Below are 23,963 nucleotides of genomic sequence, written 5' to 3'. Positions count from 1 at the left end.
ACCTGCGAAATCACAGGGCATAAACAGCTTGTGAACTGTTGTAGGATGTTTTTTTGGAAAAGATATTATGTATGGAGAATATCAAAAGCCCTCTTCCTTTTCCAAAGTCCAATATTTGATTCCTTTCTGTTAAATTCAATTAAATTCGTGTTTCTGGACTCGGATCACAATTATTCTTCTCCTTTGCTACAATGCATCTTTTGGTAAGAGTCAAATTAAACTAAATCAAACATGAAATAAATGTAACTTCTTATATATAGACCATTATTAGTCTAATAATTAGTCAAAGAATACAGAGAGTCTCTATATATTAAAGTTGTGTAATCGTAGTTTACATGTAGATATCACGAAAAATAATTGTCCTCTCTAAGGAGGTATAATAGTTGTGGTTCTTTTGATCTTAACACTATGATATCGAGAAAGCTCTGATTGGCTCATTTATTTTTCATTTTTGTTATCTATCATACGATTGGTTGTACTTGTGCATGTTTCAAACCGGAAGTCTCATCTATGACTAATAGTCAGTCTGATGAAGACTCCTATTTTGTTGTTTTTATCAAAAAATAAAGAATGGATGACAAATGCGACTATGCATGTTACCTATAGAACACAGATGCATGATTATTAATTTAATGTGGAAGGAAGAGAAGCGACACACAAAACGAGGTCTTGTTTAATAGTATAGATAAGATGCAGTATGAATGTAGATTAGAACATATCCAGTGGTAGTTCACAAAGTTATAGTCTGCAAGAAGATGTGTCAACCTACCTAGACACAGTTGGTGGCTTTACAATTACCTGTAGATACTTACTTCTACGTCACTCAGTCTCTGATGGAGAGTTGTCTCATTAGAAATCATACCACATCATATTTTTAAATTATTATTTATGTTCTTGTATACTATGGTTTTCTTCTTGATATTTAAACTGGAGCACTGTCTCATCGGTAAGAGAATCCATAAAAACAGGAGCAAAGAAGGTTTATTTTTTTTTATTTTAAGAGGTTTCAAATCTAACAACTACAGAACTTAACAGAACAGTATACATAAACAATGAATGATGTATGGTGTTACAACATGTGATAAGTTCATAACATTTGAGTATTGTCAAACAAATATTTATCTTAAATTTGATGAAACAAGTTGTTGATAAAAATGAGTTTGATGAAATATTTCACATTAATGAAAAATGTTATTAATAAAATTGACTCAAGAATAAATGTCAGGTCATCATGGACAATGTTTGTACATTTTAGTGTGAGGCACTACAACAAATAACTAATACTAATGTTGAAATCTTATAGTTTACAAATTATAAGCGTGATCAGTTTTTTTTTCTATGACTGCCTTTCAATAATAAGATGAAACAAATATTATTTGGGTTAAAAATATCAACAAAATACAACCTTTCTTTGTTCACAATACATTTGTTCATGATTATAATTATAAACCTATTGAAAACAACCCTCCTCCCTTTGTTCATGATGCCAATGCCTTGCAACATATTAATACCCCATACATCAAATTTATAGATTTTTCTCACCTATTCAATGCCAACATGGTATTAGTAATAAAACTAGGAGGCTACACAATAACTGTTTACCCCAAAGTTCATCTATTTAAGTGTCAAGCACAATTCAGAGACTTATCACTAACACATGTGTAATAATTCACTTGTTCTAACAACAGAAGTAAACATTTGTAACTAGTTCCCCCTCAGTACATCACCAACTCATTTAAAACTTGAATTTAACCTGTATAAGATATTTCATTCTTATTTGCTGAGTATTATAGACGATGAATTCATTATAGTTCAGTGTATATCCTGTTGGGTTCTTCACACCGGTGTCAACTGGTTTACCAAGGGGTACAACCGTTCCACATGGCCTGAAAGAAAGAAAATATTAATTTACTGTATAGTATAATAATTTTTATGTGAGAAATTGACTTTTCCCAGGTAACCTTCACCAAGAAATAAAATATAGATTCATTTATTTACTTGGGTAGGAATTTTCATGAATTGGGTAAAAACACGTATTTTGGTGGATACTAAAAACACTTGATTTTTTTTTACATACATATGAATATAAAAAACTTAGGAAACAACTATCCCCTAAAGTTAGTGTTTCCCTAAGTGGCTTATGTTTTATTTTGATACTTACAAAGTTTTAGTCATTGAGGGGTCTGGACCTATTGAGCCCAAGCCTCTTACACTGTGTTTTCCTGCAGGTAATTTATCTGCCTTATAATCTGCTGCTAATAAGTCATTTGTTTTTCCCAATGAAACCTGAAATAATAATATAATCTTATGTTGTAGTGTATTTCATAATAAATTTGTCTGAAAATGTATCCTCTAGAAACAGACATGGAAAGTCCAACTCACCCAATGGTGTATTTACACTTCCCATCAATTGCGTAAAATTTCAAGTAAATTTATGGAATGCACAATATTTGAAAAGTTAGCATAAACCTGACCATTAAAATCCCTCAACTCTGGAAAGATTAACCAGAAAATTTATAAAAAAAGAAGAGGAGAAGCCTGAACAACGACTCAATATATTTATCCAGTCAGTAACAATAAGGTTTTGATTGCACTTTGTGAAAACTTTACCCCAAGAAAATGATACCCTGTCCATCAAAAGATTGGTAAGGCTTTAGTTTACATACCTCACTCAGTAAAATACAACCAATATTTTTAGATCTTGATGCAAAGCAGTAGTTAGCACTCTTACTGGACATGTCAGCAAAGTATACACCTTTACCAAACTACAATAATAAAATACATTCAAACAGTTATAGTATTTTAATTAATTTTACTTTTATTTTATAAGTTGACAATCTAATTATGCTATTTCTATTTAAACTATGACTTTCACATAATTTTTATGACAACTACTAAACTATGTGGTTGTTTATAGACAACCCAATTTAAACTTCAGCCTATGATGAAATATTATCTGTATCCTAATGATGGTGCCCCAGGGTTAAATTTGGGCTTTAAATATCAGTTTGAGCTTTACATCAATATAACTTCTTTTTATAAAACATTATAACACAGTATATTTTTGCACATATTATGCGATCATGAAATAAGCAAAACTAACCCCATCACTAAACTTCCATGTTAACAGTATTCTATTATAAATATGTAAATATACATTTAATGGCCAATTTATTTGTAAACATTATTTGAGAGATTTATTAGTTTTGATTTTGTCAAATGCATTGTGAGGATTTCTTGTCATGAAATAACACAGAATATATCTTCCTTTCTGTTAATTCTATTTTTCTTTCTCCCTTTGTTTGAATCTGTAATGGTTTAATACCATGACAATTAAATAAATAATACTTGGGTTAATATGATAAAGATTACAGCTTATATGTTTTCAGGTTTATAGATCCTTAACTTTCACACAAGTTGACCTTAACCAATGAATTGCCTACATGTTCTGTGATAGGCACTAGCTTCCATGGTGTGGAATTTTTAACTTACCAACTAAACAATAACACAAATTATCACAAAAAACAAGAATGAGTCCCAGTACACGGATGCCCCACTCGCACTATCATTTTCTATGTTCAGTGGACCGTGAAATTGGGGTCAGAACTTCAATTTGGCATTCAAATTAGAAAGACATAAGGAACTTGTATACTAAGTTTCAGGTTGATTGGACTTCAACTTCATCAAAAAGTACCTTGACCAAAAACTTAAACCTGAAGCGAGACAGATGAACTAACAGACAGACGGACGAACGCACAGACCAGAAAATATAATGCCCCTCTTCTATCATAGGTGGGGCATAAAAATGCCTACGTGTACCCTAACATAGAATTTCCAGCCATTAACTTACCATATATCCTGTTACAGGAGCTTCTGGTGGAGCAATACGTAAACCTTGACTAAGAATTCCAACCCAGTTTGATAGTCTAGAACCATGCCACAACAACTGTCTGTAATGGGTATAAAAAGGATATGTTATATGGTGTATTTCATTGAATAAACCTTATTTCAGAGGACTAGAAGTCGTTTTTAATATCCTGATGAATATTTAAATCACTTATACTTTCACTATCTTAAAATAAGTTTTGTTTGAAATTCGATCTACTGTAAAAGCAGAAATTTTCGTGGAGGATTTCATTTCATTAATTTCGTAAAAAGAATATATCTATGAAATTAAAAACCCTGTGAAAATTCTATCTCCAATTACCACTTAAATTTAAGGAAACCACAAAAATAAAATTCCCATGAAATCGCAGAGAGACAAAACCACAAAATTTTAACCCAATGAAAATTAATGTGTCTGTGATTTTAATAATTTAACTGATTAACGTTTTTTTCAATTCTTATATGAAATCAGTGATTTTCATCATTTGATTTGGTAATCATCTTTTCAGTCATTCCTCAAGTTTTTTACATAAATATAAGAAGATGTGGTATAAGTGCCAATTAGACATTTCTCCATTCAAGTTACATGTAGTTGTATTCAGTGGCTGATTTAAATCACCAAGGACAATTTGATGAGTATTTTTGTTAATGTCTGTTACAAAACACTAGAAACATACTTTTTTTATTCAAAATATTTGTTTTTTTAACATATATACAGTACCTGTTTCCAAGATCTTTGAAGTTTTTATCTTCTCCATGTTTCTTCATTTCAAAAAGACTGACTATTTCCATTTTATACTGACTATGAGTTGATGCATGTGTATTTAGCAAATATTCATTTACCATCTAAAATAAAAACAATTAACATTGTTATACAAGAACATTTATAATTCAATTATGATTTGATTTTATTTGATTTTTGGTGTTTTAACTCCACATTCAAGCACTACTTTTGGGCTATTTCATGGCGGGCAGGTTTTATTGGGGTAGGAAGCCAGAGTGTTTTCGGAGAAAACTACTACCTTCAATAGGAAAACGGAATATACTAGTCAATTAGGATTGTAGTCGACTGTAGAGTTCACCCACACGAGGGGGGTTTGAACTCACATCCTCAGAGTTAACTATCTAGTGATTACAGTAGTAACTACTAAGACCACTCTGCCACCATACCCCTTAAATCAATAATGAAGTGAGAATAATTCATAAGATCATATCAAAGGGAACATGTGTACTAAGTTTCAAGTTAATTGGACCTTAACTTCATCAAAAACTTGAACTTGAAGCACAGATGGATGAAAAAACAGACAGACGAACGAATGGATGGAAAACATAATATAATGCCCGAGAAGGACATCAAAATTTAAAAAAGGCAAAATATTTAGAAACGACAATACAGGTGGAATACCACCAAATCATGGTACCTCACATCCGGTTGTATACAAAAATAGGTAGAAAAAAACTATTTCCTTGAATTTGACAGTTGTAGGTAATTTATCCTACATTTTATAGCAGTAAAGCATTTGTTTCATAAACATATGTCTTGGGTATTTCAAATCACTATAATTTTTTATTTGGGTTTTCTATAGGATATTTTGTAAACTTGAGGTTCCATGGTTACTAAAGCTTGTACACAGGTTAAATAAGGGGAGACATTTTATTGGTTAACTTCCAGTGATAGTTATTGCATTATATGCTTGAAATGTTATATGATTTTTTTTTCTTCTACAGTACTGGACATGATTAAACTTTATTCATACCAAGTATTTCCTTATTTGGAACAAAGATAAATTTTGCACAATTTTTTTAAAAGTGGAAATTTAACAAAGACTAAAAGGGGAAAATCAATGGTGGTATTACACTAAATATTTAAGCAATAAATGTGTGTTACACACGAATTAGTCATCAGTGTTGTTTTAGAGAGCATGTGTATTTACCTTATAATCATCTGAAGATTTTTCTACAGGAACAATATCAACATTGAGTGATTTATAATGTCTGTCTATTGGGTTGTCAGACATATCTCCTTGTTTCAGTACTTTAATTGCAATTTGAATATCACTTAATGCCTGTAAAAAGAAGAAAAAAAATTAAATACAAAATGGTGAATTCAGATGTAAAACATTCCAAATTTATGAAGTGACATGCAAATGGACAATGCTGATGATATTTGCTAGTTGCTGTTAACAAATTGGTCAGCCATATTTGGTTGTCTAATTTAACCTTAACACATTAATTTCCCACTTTTTTCATGTTGATTTGTTTACAATTATATATTTTAGCACTATTTTCAGAATGCATGTAACTAAAAGGTTTGGCTAGCTTGCTTGCTTTGTGTGTATAAATGTTTGCACAAGCATTGTAATTAAAATAAACATCTGGGCTTAAGCTTATATACATGATACTTAAATGTTATTCTAGTATTGGTATACAATTTTAAGACCTGCAAACAAAGCAAGCAATCCAACTAAAACTTTAAAATACAATCATTATGAGAATAGCTCTAAGTACCATGCAAAAATTCTTACCTCAAGTAATTGAATCTTAGCTTTTACTTCTTCTTTTGATCTAATCAATGGTGGCTGTGACATACTGGAAAAAATAGAAAAGAGATTTCTTAAAAATAATATTACATGTACCTCCATTGTGTATAATAATCAAATGCAATTTAAAATTGGCTCTTATAGTTCCAAAAAGTAAGGAGGATAAAAATGTACAATAATTCTATATATTTTGATCTGTTTCACAATTCTGAAAATTGATTGAAATTCGACTTTTATTTTCAGGATCTAATAAATACTGTCAAATACAAACAACAATAAAGTCTACAAAGAAAATCACAGCAAGGTAGTGGTTTATTATAGTCAACATGTTTCGCCATCAAGCAACAACTGTGGACCATTATAAACCACTAGTGGTAATTTACAGGTGTTGTCTTTATTATTGTTTTATATTTGACCTTGGTGAAAGACAACAGTGGAGACCTTTGTGTATCCACCCACTTATTGCCCTAATGCCATACACAAAAGTGTTGTATCCTTTGTATGAATGTCTTACCCAAAAGTATGTGGTATTCTGGTGTAGAATTCATTACAAGCTTGTGTCAGGTGTTGACCAAAATCTCCTTTGTTTATACAAGTTTCTATCTTCTTCAATGATGCATAACCAGCCTTTACTTGGTCAGTTGTTAATTTACCTGTCGAATAGGACATATATTTAGAAATAACTTTCAGAAATTCCTGTGATCTTCAATAAATATATTACTATGTAATTAAAACACAAATTTGGCATGTCATTTGAAGAGTTCACATAATAATAAAGAATTGAACTAAGTTAAAGTTGATGTGACCACTTAATCCTTTATTTGGCAAGTTTTATAAATTTTTATATAAGATAAGATTGAAAGGAGTATGAAAAGTAAAATACAACAACTTTACCCAATGGAGCCTTTTTAGCATCATATTTCATTTCTTTGACAGCATCTTCCATAGACTTCACATCACATATCAAATCTATCAAGTTCTGAAAATAAATATATATTTCATTGACCATCACTGTACTCAGAACAAGACTGACAAATTTATAAATATGCACTTCAAAATATATTTTTGGTGGAACTGACAATTCAGATATATATTTTAGCAGGTACATATAAAAATCTTTGATGTTTTTTTATATGACACTCATACAAGTTTGAGCAGATTCTGTGTATAACACTCGATACTGTCTCATATTCATTTACCTCAAATCTTTTAATGTATTTTTTATTGAATAAAGTTGTGTAATTATTTCGAACAATTTCACTATTCAAATCAAACTTTAAGGAACCTGTATCTCCTACCAGACTTATTTAAAATGTGGCACTAAAATAATATTCTCAATCAAAGATGGAATCTGTGTATAATCTACTAATGATTATTCTAAATAATTGGAAAAGCAATAATGGGACAAAACTAAAGAATGACTAAATTCATGTCACCCAAATTCAATCTTGATCTGTGTTGGGTGGTGATAAGCATTGTGTTTAAGTTTTAAAACATTTGGTTGAGGGAGACTAAAGTAAAGAGTGCTGAAACAACAAATTTGTCTTTTTTTCCATTTATAAAAAGACATAACTCAAGAACATTGAAAGTGATACTACCCAAACTCAATCTACATTTAGTGGTTATAAGGGTTGTGTATAAGTTTAAAAACATTTGGTTTAGGCAAACTTGTGTTAGAGAATGGAAACTAATTTTGGGTCGACGTATGGATGCACAGACAACAAAAGGTAAACTTAAATCACCATCATATAGAGACAAAACCGTCCTGCTTTTTTTCAAAAGACAAAATATAAATGTAAATTATTTGTACAGGATCTTCCTTCTAATATCCCTACAGTGACTGATTAGAAATAGCTAAACAATGAGGTAAAGATGACAAAAATGAAAAACAAGAACATTGCAATTCAATGCAAATAGTTGCCACTGGTCATAATGATAGTAGAATTAAACTTGCTTCATGACAATATTTGATATTATCTTGTTTGTAAACGCAATGCTTGTGTTAAGATTTGGCTGATTGGGAAAATATTGAAGTTACCTGTAGACTTTTGTCTAGCTTTGAGTCTGGATATTTCATATCTTTTGTAACAGCAGTATCTACAACATCTTCTCCCTAAAAAAGTACAAATATCCTAAAAGTAGTGAGTCCACATAGTAAAAAAACTCCCTCACTTATAAAAACATTGGTATCTATATGCAATCATAATTAATATTTTTACAGGAGATGTGTGCAATTTTTCTCTCTCAAAAGTAATAATGAAAACAAGAATGTGTCCATAGTACACAGATGCCCCACTCGCACTATCATTTTACATGTTCACTGAACCGTGAAATTGGGGTCAATCATTTAATTTGGCATTAAAAATTAGAAAGATCATATCATAGTTAACATGTGTACTAAGTTTCAAGTTGATTGGACTTCAACTTCATCAATAACTACCTTGACCAAAAACTTTAACCTGAAACATGCATTTTCATTTTCTATGCTCAGTGGACCGTGAAATTGGGGTCAAAAGTTTAATTTGGCAATAAAATTAGAAAGATCATATCATAGAGAACATGTGTACTAAGTTTCAAGTTGATTGGAATTCAACTTCATCAAAAACTACCTCGACCAAAAACTTTAACCTGAGCTTCACACTATCTTTTTCTTTGTTCAGTGGACCATGAAATTGGGGTCAATACTTTAATTTGACATTAAAATTAGAAAGATCATATCATAGGGAACATGTGCAATAAGTTTCAAATTGATAGGACTTCAACTTCATCAAAAACTACCTCGACCAAAAACTTTAACCTGAAGCGGGACGAACGAACAGAGGCACAGACCAGAAAACATAATGCCCCTCTACTATCTTAGGTGGGGCATAAAAAGAGTAAAATCTTTACTAAAATTTATAAAAGAACAAAGATGCACAAGCTATCATGCTTAGTCTATCCCAACATGTAATTCAAAGTATAAGTAGGATTCTGACCAATACATTACTTCTCATCACTATTCAAGCAACATTCGTTGCCAAAATGGTCATCTGGTGAAAAAAAATTGGTACCATTAATGCTATTGAGGTGTTGACCAAATACGAAGACATTCTGTTCACGTTGTTTTGGTGAAATGTGTCAAGATTTCTTTTAAAGTCCATTAAAAATATTGAAAAATTCAATTGATCAGCAAACAGGATGTTAGAATACATCTATAATACTAAAATTACGAAGTCCAATTTGTCAGCCGTCATCACGTAAAAATGATGAATCAAAGAATTCAACTTTATATATAACTAATATAGTACAAAGGTATAGATTAAAAATTACACCACTCCAGGACCTTTTGTTTTCCACGTAATTAATATTGCCAATAATTAAGAAGTTCCCGGTCGAGTCCGATACCGATACCAATAGTATAATTTACCTGTTACCTATAACCTTATCTGTACGTTCCGCATCTGACAGGCACACCACCAAACGGTGTATTCAGGATTATACACGGGTCATAATCACAGGGTAACGTTGACACAACTAAATTGTCAAATTGTTACCTATTGTAGTGTTTTAATCAGTAAGACTTTCTAAGATAACAATACGAATACTAAAAATCTATACCGAAAATAGGGCGCATAGGTACAGTTTTCAATTTGTTAGTGGGCATTACGTAAAACAGCAAATCAAAGAATTCAACTTTATTTATAACTTATATACGACTATGCTGTTGATTAAAAAATACTCCATTCCAGGACCTTTCGTTTTCCAAATAATTAATATTACCAATAATTGATTAGTTCCAGTTTGACGGGTTCAAACAGAAAGATTTGAAAGCAGAGAAAACTGTGTATCTTATAATCGGCATGACTTTATCAGATGACAAAACTAATACTAAAATAAGGCTTGCGCATAGTTATATACTTTAATTCAGTCATGGACCCGCGATATCACGGGTGTGTTCTAGTTATAAACTATAATTATAACATCTAAACTATTATTACAGACAAAACATTATCAAAATAGATGTGATTCTTGGTAAGGATTGGGTGTTAAAGCAGCTTATTGTTATGCAGTTTTCTGGAAAAATTGCTTATTTAAATGGTCAGTTCTTCAACCAACAATTCTAATTTCTTTGACTAACCTTGGTATCTTCACCATAATCCATGGCTAACATATCATATTTCCCAGGGGAGTGAATAAATTTGCTGCGATTGGCCCAGTCATTTTTTGTTTTATCTGTAAATCTTAAATAAAATATAAAAAATATATTTAATAACAAATATCTAATCTTCAATCACAGAAGAAACTTCAAATTTATTTTGTTTATAGAGCAATGTTACCACACTTCTGATTTCTCATAATGGCCACTTAAAATGTTGTATATAACATTTAAAATCACTTTACAAATAGCTATCAGAATGAATAAACATAAAGCTATAACACTTGTGTTCATCATCCAGTAAACCCTTTGCTAACTAGAAACGCCGAAATTGTGTATTCGTTATTTTTTATGGGATACCAATTTTTATTAATTTCTTGGGGATAATTAACCCATAAAATGTAAATAAATGTTTAACAAGGTATAAATTTTCAATAGACTTGTACTAAGGAGACCTTGGCAAAACCTTGAAATCAAATATTCATGAAAATTGGTTCCCAGGATGGTAAAAAAAAAGACAGTCTCTAATTTATTTGTTTAATGGTGCTTTATATCGCTTTCCATACTTTCATACTCTTAAATTCAAAGCCCAAAAGAAATTGAGCATGCACCAACAGTAAAATCTATTATTGGCATAAAAAACAAATATAAAACTCTCAGTATACTGACCTGAAAATTAACAGTGACCTATAGTTGCTAATTTCTACATCATTTGATCTCCAGTGGAGAGTTGGTCTCATCAGCTTTCTTAACACATCTTTTATTCAACATTCAACAGAATACTTGATATATCAAAATGCTTTCATTCTGAATATTAGGGTAGCAATGGCTAATAAGACTTACATTTCAATTGCTATTGATACAGTGTCTTCCTATGTTGCAGTCTTATACTGCTGTTTCAGGTTAGGGTTAAGGTTGGCACCTGTTTAAACCCGCTGCATTTGTTTGGACTTGTCCTAAGTCAGGAACCTGTTGTTCAGTAGTTGTTTTTTGTTGATGAGGTTCATAAGTGTTTTTCATTACTTGATTTTGATATAGATTTGACTGTTGGTTTTCCTGTTTGAATTTTTTTACACTAGTCAGTTTTGGGCCCTTTATAGCTTGCTGTTCAGTGTGACAAAGGCTGTACTTTGACCTATAATGGTTTACTTTTTACAAGTTGTGACTTGGATGGAGAATTGTCTCATTGGCATAATTTCTGTACCAAAAAATCTGTAGTACTGGAAATCTACTTTTAATATTCAGTACTATTTTGTCTCTTCAGAATTATTGTAAGATTTAGGTACCTATAGTTTACAGTACTTGATTTGTACTTGAAATTTAAGTACTACAGATTTTGGGTTGCACGGTTACATTTTCAGCATTTTGGAAGTTTGTCTTTTTCATATCTCATGAAGTTATGATGTTTAAACATGGAATACTGTGATCATTGTTGGTATTATTTTTATACCAATATTTTAAGTACAAATCAAGTACTGGAAAATACAAGTACCTAAATATTACAATAATTCTAAAGTAATGAAATAGTACTTAAAGTAAACAAATAAATTTCCAGTACTACAGCTTTTAAGTACAGAAATATTACCTATCCAAAAGTAGCTGTGTAAGACTTACAGATGGATACACAACTTACTTTTTGCAGAATGTTTTCTTAGCCAGATCTAAATTAGTACCACATGGTACCAGGTTATTTTGCCCTTTATAACCTACACGACCCCATCTAAACCAAACATGGTAGGACTTCTTACTGTCCTCCTCCAATAACTGTATCATAAAGTATTTGTTGTTGTTGTTCCCAACATTTGTCTGAAATTAATAGTCAACTCATATGAATTCAAAATTTAAAAAAAATCACACTTTTTATACACTCCTTTTTTTATGATTATTTTAATAACTTATGATTGTTGTAGGCATGATTTTTTCCACTTAAAAATTATTTTCATTTTACTCTTAGTCATTTAATTTCCATGCATGTACAACTATGTCAGCTATTACTTAAAATCACAAAAGTTCAAGCTTAATTTTGCATCATTCTTTATTTAACAAAAGTGAACACACTAAAACAACTCGCCTGTTCTACTTGTGATTTAATCCGTTTTGAAATTTTTAGGAGAAGTCAGAAGTTTATTCAGAGCAAGATCTAGGGTTATTAAGAGACATTTAAGCTAATTACGGAAAATTGTAATGATGTATACGTCTATAATGATACATAACACAATAAACTATTAAAAGGTTCATTTAATATCCCAACCAATGCTAATATGTATACATATCTAATGTTCATTCATTATGAAACCTTTCTTAAATTCAAATGACCAAAATACATTTTTTCTCCCAACATGTTATAAATTTGATTTTTTTTGTCATGCATGATTTAATTATAAAATTGTACTTTTAAACATGGAGTTATACATAAACTTTGATAAATATATGTGTAAAAATAATTTGAATTGTATATATTTTACAAACCTGATTTAGCATAGAATCCCAAATATCTTTTCCTTCATAAAATACATGAGCTTTGCCTAACATCTGAGTACATTCTGAATCTACAGGTGCCTTGCCTTTAATGACAACTGTCTTCACTGTGAATAAAAAAGCAACATGAGTTTTACCTGATAAATGATTTCATTCTGAACTTACTTGTTCCTTGCCTGTCTTGACTGTTAAAGTCAACAGAGAATAAAATATCATAAGTTAGTGATGACATTTAAGTGCATTAATAATGATGCCCATCATATCTTACTAACAAGTTTCATTATGTTTCAGACAGATATCCTTGAGAAATGCTGTTCAAGGAAACCTCATACTCCCTAAACCAAAAACAGAATTATTCAAAAAATCTTTATGTATTCTGGACCATTCTTGTGGAATAATTTGCCAATACCGTTAAGAAACATTACAAATATTAATTCTTTCAAATACAAAATAACAGATCATTTATTGAAATCAACCTAGCTGTATAAATAATATTAAAAACTGATCATGTCATCATGTTTATTTTTTTATCACATTTTATCAAGTTGTATGTATAGATTATTACATGGCATTTTTCATATCAAACCCTTTATCGGCCCAAGGTTGTGATATCAGCCCAAGAGCCGCAGGGTCGAGGGCTGATATCATGAACGAGGGCCGATAAAGGGTCTGATATGAAAAATGACATGAAATTATCTTTTTATCATATACTTCAGCAGAAGATATACAGACAAGAACTATTAAAATTTTTATTTTGTTTGTCTTTGCACTTTCAGAAAATATTTACAGACAACCAAAACAAATTCTTTACTTTAATTGTTTTATTGATATAACATGCATTTTATTTGTTTTTGTCACAACAATTATCATGTTCTTCCATATTATTGTCACCTCATTTATGTCTTTCAAAACATGTTAAACTTAATTCATTTTTGCTCCTCAACTATTTTGGGAAAAGTCTTATCACTTGCGGTTTTCCGCGTTCTGTTGTCGTTTCAATCAAATTTCCGAAAATGCACGAAGTTGCATGTGATAAATGACACGGAAATTAATGGAAAGGCATGTGATAACATTCCGGAAGCAGTCAATAAAGGTACCTTTATCAGCCCGCTATGAAAATTCTTGAGAATTTGGTCAATAAACCTAGTAATCCTTTCATAGCCTTTTGATATTTTCAAATGTTATTGAACTGTAAAATTTTAGTAATATTTCATACAAGTATATGATAATGAACATTATTATCACACTTGACTTTTTATACTAATGTATGTATGCAATGTATATGTTTGCATTTTGTTTGATTTTTCATTACGAAGGCCTCAGGGAAGATTAGTTTTATAGCTAACTGTGTAACCCTCTTAAAATAAAGTATTGCTGTTGTTGTTGTTGTTAGTAATGATGAAAGCTTTAATATTGGTTTAGGCATTCATCATTTTGCCATGACTTCTGTTTACAGTATCAATTAAAAATCAGCACTGCCTAGAAATTTTCAAAAATAAGTACAAAATAGTGTTCTTATAAGTTATAGAAATATTATGAAAATTACAACAAAAAAAAGAAGATAAAACATCAAAACTGAATATAAAATTGAGAAAGGAAATGGGGAAAGCGATAACAAGTCAACCCGACCATAGAGCAGACAACAACCGAAGGCCACCAAAGGGTCTTCAATGTAGTGAGAAACTCCTGCAACCGAAGGCGTCCTTCAATTGGCCCCTTAAAAATATATATGTAATTTCCCCCCTGGTTGTACATTTTGAAAAGCTATTTGTACCCATTTCCTTTTCTTCAGAGCCATTTTCATCAGCACCAGATTTTCCTTTCTTCCCTCCACTTTTAGCAGCTTTCCCTTTGCCTTTACCAGCTGACTTTGAGGTCGTAGGTTCATCCTCAGGTTCTACTTTCACTTTCACAGCATCTCCTCTACTTGATACTCTTTTAGGTGCTGCCTTCTTTGGTGAATCTATTGGTTCAACTGCATCTGTATCACAAATAAACATCCTCATATAGATTGTAAAATTACAAAGTATCATATCAAATTGAGTAATAAGCCTATTGAAATTTAAATTACAAATTTATCAAATACTTCCTTTCCTTTGATTTTTATTTAATGCCACATTCAGCACTATGAATTATTTCCTGCCATTCAGATTTTATTGGAGGACGAACCATAAGTGCATGGAGAGAACTACCAACTTTAGTACGAACAAACAAATAATATCCCTCAGCTTTAAAAAAATATCTATATTGTCAATATAAAAAAAAAATATTCAAAGTCTTAACTTATTGATTTAATATTTTTTTTCCATCAGCATTTTCACGTTATCTGTTCAAACATATTTTAATTATTAGTCTTCTAATAAAACTATTTTTGAACTTTCCTCACCAGATTTACATCGATCAATGGTGCGAGCTACATTGGTGACTGTATTAACCTGTTCCATTTGAGCAAAGTCTATATCATAAGCTCTGTGGTTAGCCACTATATTGAGATCCTTCCCTGTAATCCTGGCATTCTCTATTTCGACAGAATGTTCAGCATTGTATGGAATCCATTTACCCTTCTCATCCTCCCATTGCCAAACATAGTAATCTAAAAGATAAAGCACCCTTCTCATCCTCCCATTGCCAAACATTCGTAACATAGTAATATAAAAGAGATAATAAGTTTTTTCTCATGTGGTGTTGTTTCACCACATTGCCATGGAGATGGTTAAGCACTCACAAATATATAATCTTGCTACATTCTTTATGAGACTCCCAAATCAGGAGCCTGCAATTCGGTGGTTGTTGTTGGTTTCTGTCTGTCACATTTGTTTTTCATTTATTGCTTTGTTATAAATCAGGCCACTAGTTTCAAATGTTCCACATTTTGTCAAGTCTTTTATAGCTGACTTCTTCATATTGGTTTTGCTCATTGTTGAAGGCTGCACAGTAGAAGCTGATATCCCCATCATTTAAATTCAATATTAATCTATATCACTAAGGTTTTTTGAAATTGAATAGTCTATCATGTGGTAATTTGTGCCTACTATAAAAGGTGTTTGGCTGTGGAATTCTTTATCAAGCATCTTTTAGCCTTTACAGAAAACCGCAACAGTTGATATTTGAGGATTGAAAGGAGTAAACCATGGCTGTGTTCATAACTTGGTGTACTTGATATGCAAATGATTTCTTATAACAAGTACTAATGTATTTAATACATGTGATTTACATAATTTATATAAATTAAATCGTAGTCAGAACTCAACCTTATATACCTTTTTTTGTAATCATGGTAATTATTTATCAAGGAAGTTTGAAAGAAGGACAATACTTATAATTTTAGAATGAACAAAGAGTTGGAAGAAAATCATAGGGGTGAAGTGCCTGAGATTGACAGCTGACATTTAACATACCATCACTCTTATCATCTTTAACAGCTAATCTGACCCTTCTTGACCACCCAGTCTTACTGTTCTTCTGTACCATTTTGTCAAAGACAACCTCTAAACTAGCACCACCAGCTACATCAAAACTCATCTAAATTAAAAAATAGTTTTTAATCATATTAGCATGTTTAAATGTAAGGTTTCGTGTTGCTTCAGTTTTCTATGTTGTGTATTGTGTACGATTGTTTGTCTGCTGGTCTTTTCCCCCCTTCTTTTTGCCCTAACATCGTCAGTTTATTTTCGACTTATGAGTTTAAATGTCCCTCTGGTATCTTTCTCCTTTCTTTTAAATAAAACTGTAAATACTATAACACTAGATACAACCTTAATGCTTTTGACAACAATATTCACTAAATTGTACTGAACATTATACGAAGTTGTATAATAACCAATTCATTTAACATGTTTAACATGAACTAAACATCATGATAAACTAGATTTGTAACATTCTTGAGAGAAAAAATAGAACCATGTACAGTGTCAATAGAGGATAAACCAGATGTTCCGCAGAGCGCAGCTTTATAGGACCCCAGAGGTTGAATCCTGAACGGTTGGGGCAAGTATGGACACAACATTCAAGCTGGATTCAGCTCTAAATTTGGATTGTGATTAAATAGTTGACACAGCATAGGTTTCTGACACAGAATGAATGTGGTCTAATGAACTTTAATTTTATTTTTGGCCTTTGAGCAATTTACTATGCTGTTGAATATTAATCCTCTCAAAAAAATGTTTGAAGAAATTTTCTTTTTACTAATGAAATCTGAAATGAGAAAAATTGACCCCCCCCCCCCCCAATTTTTTTTTCACATCCTCTTTCCAAAACTGATCTCGATTCAAATTTCTAATGGACAACAATAACTGCTCATTTAAATACATCATAAAATATTAAAATGTAAAAAAAAAGTGCTTGTTATCACTGAATGGTAAAGATTGTTTTAATTTAGCGGTAGTAAAAGTGAAAATACATTGTATATTGTATAAAACAATGATTTAAGTTGATTCAACTACTACTCTGGACAAAGAAAGATAACTCCAATAAAAAATTTCTTGCTATTGCACAATAATGTGCAATTAGATATTTCTTGCTATTGTGCAATACTGTGCAATTGAAAATACTTGCTATTGCACAATGCTGTGCAATTGAAGATTTCTTGCTATTGAACAATACTGTGCAATTGAAAATTTCTTGCTATTGCATTGTATTTAATATAATAATTTTGAATCCTGAAGCCCAAGAATTTAATTTTTGTTAAAATCAAACTTAGTTTAATTTTGGACCCTTTGGACCTTAATGTAGACCAATTTGAAAACGAGACCAAAAATTAAGAATCTGCATACACAGTTAGATTTGGCATATATAAAAGAACCCCAATTATTCAATTTTTGATGAAATCAAACAAAGTTTAGTTTTGGACCCTTTGGGCCTCTTATTCACAAACTGTTGGGACCAAAACTCCCAAAATCAATCCCAACCTTCCTTTTATGGTCATAAACCTTGTGTTTAAATTTCATAGATTTCTATTTACTTATACTAAAGTTATGGTGTGAAAACCAAGAAAAATGCTTATTTGGGTCCCTTTTTGGCCCCTAGTTCCTAAACTGTTGGGATATTAACTCCCAAAATCAATCACAACCTTCTTTTTATGTTCATAAACCTTGTGTCAAAATTTCATAGATTTCTATTTACTAAAACTAAAGTTATAGTTCAAAAACCAAGAAAATGCTTATTTGACAATTACACCAACGTTATACCAATACAAGAGTGCACACGCTGAAATGTCTCGCCTTCTTTACAAATCATTGATATTATGTTGATAGTCCTAAGTATGAAGCTTTATTAAAAACTGTCACATAAACTTAACATTAACCAAGATAAGTAAACAAAGACCAATGAACCATGAAAATGAGGTCAAGGTCAGATGAACCATGCCAGGCAGACACTTACAGCTAACAATGCTTCCATACAACAAATATAGTTGACCTATTACATATAGTTTAAGAAAAATAGACCAAAACACAAAAACTTAACACTGAGCAATGAACCATGAAAATGAGGTCGAGGTCAAATAACACCTGTGCGACTGACATGTAGATCATAAAATGTTTCATACACCAAATATAGTTGACCTATGGCATATAGTATTAGATAAAAAGACCAAAACTCAAAAACTTAACTTTGACCACTGAACCATGAAAATGAGGTCAAGGTCAGATGACTTCTGCCAGTTGGACATGTACACCTTACAGTCCTTCCATACACTGAATATACTAGCCCTATTGCTTATAGTATCTGAGATATGGACTTGACCACCAAAACTTAACCTTGTTCACTGATCCATGAAAGGAGGTCGAGGTCAAGTGAAAACTGTCTGACAGGCATGAGGACCTTGCAAGGTACGCACATACCAAATATAATTATCCAATTACTTATAATAAGAGAGAATTTAACATTACAAAAAATATTAACTTTTTTTTCAAGTTGTCACTGAACCATGAAAATGAGGTCAAGGACATTGGACATGTGACTGACAGATAGTTCGTAACATGAGGCATCTATATACAAAGTATGAAGCATCCAGGTTTTCTAACTTCTAAAATATAAAGCTTTTAAGAAGTAAGCTAACGCAACCGCCGCCGTAGCCGCCACAGGATCACTATCCCTATGTCGAGCTTTCTGCAACAAAAATTGCAGGCTCGACAATAAAAAAATTTAAGGTCGTATAAAAATAGAACCATGTGTAGTGTCAATAGAGGATGAAAAAAGAATACATTCTTTATACATTGTACTTAACTATAATAGATGTTATAATTATGTATTTACTCTGAACATGCTGAACTGTGGTAACTTTAAACTTTAATATTACTATGTACATGATGTACAATAATAGTTACATTTACTTTGTTCTGTCATGTCTGCAGAAGTATTATTTTGTTTGATCTACATATAGCTTAATACCCTTCCAGAGCACCTGAGATCACCTCTAGTTTTTAGTGGGGTTCGTGTTGTTTATTCTTTGGTACATTGTACATTTACTTTGTACAATAATTTTTTTTTTACTTGGACTCACAGATGGTTTCTTTGAATTGAAAGCATCAGTAATACTTTCATTTTTATCCTCTGAGTATTTTGTCCAGGTAGATTTGTCTCCTTCCCATTCCCATCTGACTGTTACACCATCAATCTGTGATCCAAGTTTAGATTTCTTTGTTGGTACTGTATCTCCACTGCCATCTTCAGTTGTATCTGTAGTGGAATGAAAAATATGAAAATTAATTAATCAAGATTGAATGCTTAAGAACATTCACTTGTTAGTTGTGCATTCAATATTGTATATTTGGAAATCATCAAATTATTAAAAAAAAAAACCTATATAAATCTATGTAGTAATTCCCTAACTTTTTTTCAGAAAAATATATTTTTGTTTTCTTATCTACATATAAATAAAACTATTTTTTAATAAAAATTGGGTATGAACGTTTAAGGTGCAACAGACCTAGGAAGCAAGCTCTAGGATGCCACAAAGGGACCTGATTACTGTTATATAATTAGCAAGTTTTCATTTATTAATTAAAATAAGCTTTTTTTATTGTTTAACCAATACCATTATTTACAAAATTATAAACAATAGACATCTACAAAAAAATTGGTGATTTAAACGGATACTTGTCAACTTGTACTCAACCAACTTGTACCCTATTTTTACCAACTTGTACCCAATATTTTTTAACATTATAATGCTTCATTTTTTATTATTTTGTAGTGGATCTTCTAATAGGATTTATATTTTTTTTTTAAATCCTCAAGTTTGCACGATCCATAGAATATTAGAAAAGGACATTTTTTGCTGAATATTGCAATGGACATGTCTTTTTTTTAATCAGCCAACAGACCTTTTCAACATACCACACATACGGGTAAGCTGACTTGCAGTTATTTCCCCATCTCTGTATTGGTCATATGTTGCTATATATTGTAACACCGCCTCCCTGGTGTTAAGAGTCGGCCACCAGAGAACACAGGGTCACAAAAAAAAAGGGATTTAAAGGATCTATAAAGTGTAAGGTTCGACGTTCACTTTTAACCGTCGGACCAAACACGTTACAGAATGGGAAAACGTATACTTGTATTTATATATAGTTATGAAATAAAATATCTAAATAAATAAAGTTTCATATTTTATTAGTACGAAAATAAATAATCTCCGTTGGAGAGACTAGGTCTTGCAGGCTCTGTCACTGGTCTGGTCGAGTTCCCGGTAATGACTGGTCTTACTTCGACATACAACACTAGTATATTTCTCAACAGTCAAGTCTCAAAGTTGTCACTTATTTGGACTATTTGTATAATCTCTCTAAATAAAGATTTTACTACTATATTTCACCTTATACCACACCAACTTGGTATAATAAAACATCGAAAATATTAAGTACCGAGACCAACAATTTTAGCACCGTCAAACCCACTTTAGTACTGTCATGGCAACCCTACTTAGCACCAGCACCCACAACCTTAGCACCGCCACCGGCACCCTTAGCACCGTCACCGACAACCTTAGCACCGCCACCGGCACCCTTAGCACCCTCACCCACAACCTTAGCACCATCACCGGCACCCTTAGCACTAGCACCGAGAACCTTAAATTAAAACAAAGGCAATGTTCAATAAGCTACATATTCCAGCTTTTATTAAAGTTTGTCACTACCCATTCTTTGTCAACCCAACACTCTCTCGTTTCTGTTGTTGTGTTGGTATTTATACTTTTGACTGACCAATGACAGAGCTTGTTACATATTGTTTACCAATCGTCAACTATGGATCATATTAGGGAAACTCCCGTAATGTTGATACTGTTTGTAAACAATGATTGATCTTCATCAATAAAGATGGGTTTTTACTTTAAATTTATTAGTAGATCATTAGAACAGTTTTATTTGAGTTTATAGTATAATAAGGTAACTACCGCGAAAATACGGAATCAATACGTGAACCAAAACTTCTTAACAAACTAACATACACAAATCTGTCGTATCATGAAAACAACAGCCAAAATAACAAATGACAAGTCTTACACTACTTGTAACATTAGACATCTCACTAACATCTTTTGTTTTATCCTCAATATTTTCAAGAAACTATACAGACATAGGATTACTATAAACAGGGGGAATGTCGGCATTACAATATATACATTGTATGATATATTAAAAAAAGGTTAGAACACCTATGTATGTAAATAATATCAAATAAATCGGTACAAGTTGGTAGAAGTACGAGTTTGTAAAAATAGGGTACAAGTTGGTTGAGTATGAGTTGCTGAAAGTAAGAGTTGTTGTGTACCTGAATTTAACTGTGTAACTGAGAGCAGAAGTGGGTTTAGGGGGCAGGGGGCCTGTCCCCCCCCCCCTTTTTGGGAAAAAAATTGGTTGCTTATATAGGGAATCACTGAAGCGTGATTGGAGGGGCCCCCCTCTTAGGTCAGTCAGTGGGCCCCCACTTATGAAAATTTCTGGATCCACCACTGGAGAGGACCATGCCAAATTTATGAAACACATGTGTTTGTTTATTTTGCATTGTTTTGCTACATCATGTATCTTATGCAGACTAATAAAATGCACATCAAATTCCAGACAGTTCTTTAACATAGCCTACGTATAAATTAGCTAGATTTAAGTCCTGCAATCCCTTAAAACTTTCCTAAATGCATAAGTTTGTCAGTATTTTTAATATATAGTAGATAAACAGAAATGGACTTTTTGTGGTGTAATCAATTCCTTCTGATGAATATTAAAACCAATCGTTGTGACATGCATTGGATACAACTGACAATAACTTGTTCTATGTTTTTTTCTCACCTGTTTTCTTCCTTCTTGGCATTTTAGTTTGTTTAACACCGATAATTTCTTTTTTGATGACTGTAGGATTTCTGTTTTGAAAGATTACGCTTGATAAACTATTTATAGAAATGATAATTTTATGAAACGAATTCCTACGATCTGAACGCGGACCTATTTAAAATGAAAATATCTTTACTCGGCACGTGCCCGAATTGGAACTACTGTGTTTGCCAATGTTTGGAACAACTTTATAAATATTAAACAAGAGACATGTAATATCATATGGGTCTGTTAAAACCTGCATCAGAAAAGAAAAAAAAACATAAAGGAAATCATTCTAAATTATAAGACCCCTAAATAGTTTTATCAAGAATGTTTACATTATTTTTAATAACTTTCTGTCGGATTATCGTAATCAGGAGTATACAATACAGAACTCAGATATAAGTCAGATTCAACTGATTCATGATACATTCATTCTGAGACTACTATAACACATTTAAGTCTCAGATTCATTTCTCTTTTGTAAGCAATTGGGTTGCTGTCGAATTGATGTACAGTATTACCACACCTTTTAAATTATTCAAGTTTCATAGGCAAATAGACAACACCTTAAAGGCATTTGTGTCTTTTGTATACGTTTTAATCAATTATGTTCAATTAACTAACTAACTAATGTAAGTCCTTGTTTTTAACCAATGATTTTTTTATATAGTCATTATGCAAATCTTTAGCTAAACATAATTATATTCGTTTTGTAAACAATATTTTGTAATATTACAAATTTTATATTTCCCGCCATATCGAAATGTACCGAAAATACGTCATTTACTACGATGTGCATGGACAAGTCCGAGTTCCCACGATAGACGTACCTGTAGTAAAATCACACCTGAGCTGAAAAAGGTAAGTAAACGTAAAATTAAGTCCTGGCAATTATTGATTAAAGTTTTTAATGAGGATATGTAAGAAATTAAGTGTAATCAACTTGTTTATTACTGTCTACCCCAATACACACACAATATTAATTTTATTATGGAATTTATGCTGCACAGTACGTCACGGTCACACTGTCCAGTTCATTTGTTTTGTTGAGCAGATTCATATTCTCTTTTACTGTCAATTAACAGATTAAGGTGGAAAATAAGATTTAACAGTGAAAAAATGAAAATATTTTAATTTGGAGTTTTTGTAATTTAGTAACATTTTTACATATGTTTAAAACTGCAAAGAAGGTTACCTATTCCCAAATAATTTAAATGGCTTGACAGAACTTGATAACTTGCCAAAATCTAGTACAGTCTGCACACAAGTGTGTACATTATAAACCATTTAAACTTTTATTTAATTTCATGCCTCTTTGTATATCTCAATAATCAGGTGCTTAAGTGGTTCAAAACATGTCAAAAATAGTTTTCTCTTTCAATAATTAAAGAAAACACCAGTATGGAAAAAGAATATTCTGATTCACAGTTTTCTCATCTTGTAAAATCCAATGCATTTCAAGAAAAATAAATAAATCAAATCAAATCCAAAATCAAATCATATCAACTAATTTTATTGGTGTACATTCCTATACAGAAATAATACATGCTGACATTTACAAAATACAAATACAAAAATAAATAAACAAACAAACAAAAACAAAAACCAACA

General features: G+C 31.5%; 2 protein-coding genes across 3 annotated transcripts in view; one reads left to right on the top strand and one right to left on the bottom strand.

Annotated features, from left to right (window-relative positions):
- Nucleotides 1-976: 976 nt before the first annotated feature.
- On the bottom strand, nt 977-22,428 carry LOC134720727 (poly [ADP-ribose] polymerase 2-like). The gene is made up of 18 exons (XM_063583187.1): nt 22,326-22,428; nt 19,541-19,716; nt 16,437-16,560; nt 15,425-15,631; nt 14,813-15,019; nt 13,030-13,145; nt 12,194-12,366; nt 10,543-10,645; nt 8,464-8,538; nt 7,320-7,404; nt 6,940-7,078; nt 6,411-6,474; nt 5,820-5,951; nt 4,607-4,731; nt 3,851-3,950; nt 2,667-2,765; nt 2,162-2,286; nt 977-1,886 (listed from the first exon to the last, which is right to left on the bottom strand). Exons 1-18 carry the CDS (start codon nt 22,345-22,347, stop codon nt 1,736-1,738), a joined length of 2,223 nt encoding a protein of 740 aa, XP_063439257.1. The 5' UTR covers nt 22,348-22,428; the 3' UTR covers nt 977-1,735.
- Nucleotides 22,429-23,111: 683 nt separating this feature from the next.
- The window catches only part of LOC134720726 (uncharacterized), a 42,764-nt gene continuing 41,912 nt past the window's right edge, over nt 23,112-23,963 (top strand). The window contains exon 1 of one of the 2 annotated variants that reach the window (XM_063583186.1): nt 23,112-23,213. The gene's annotated coding sequence lies outside the window, so the exon portion shown is untranslated. The remainder of the gene's footprint in view (nt 23,214-23,963) is intronic. The other variant, XM_063583185.1, reaches the window with a different exon arrangement.

This window comes from Mytilus trossulus, chromosome 6 (assembly GCF_036588685.1).
Source record: "Mytilus trossulus isolate FHL-02 chromosome 6, PNRI_Mtr1.1.1.hap1, whole genome shotgun sequence".
Lineage (NCBI taxonomy): Eukaryota > Metazoa > Mollusca > Bivalvia > Mytilida > Mytilidae > Mytilus > Mytilus trossulus.
Note: the sequence above shows the minus strand (reverse complement) of the source record. Positions and strands in the feature narration are given on the sequence as shown.

Bases quoted from the DNA above. Each gene is read 5' to 3' on its own strand.
- LOC134720727 (XM_063583187.1), bottom strand. From the start codon at position 22,347: ATGCCAAGAAGGAAGAAAACAG. The intron at 16,561-19,540 runs GTGAGTCCAAGT...TTTTTAATTTAG, and splicing joins TCAATTCAAAGAAACCATCT to ATGAGTTTTGATGTAGCTGG. The intron at 8,539-10,542 runs GTTAGTCAAAGA...GTACTTTTTTAG, and splicing joins ATTATGGTGAAGATACCAAG to GGAGAAGATGTTGTAGATAC.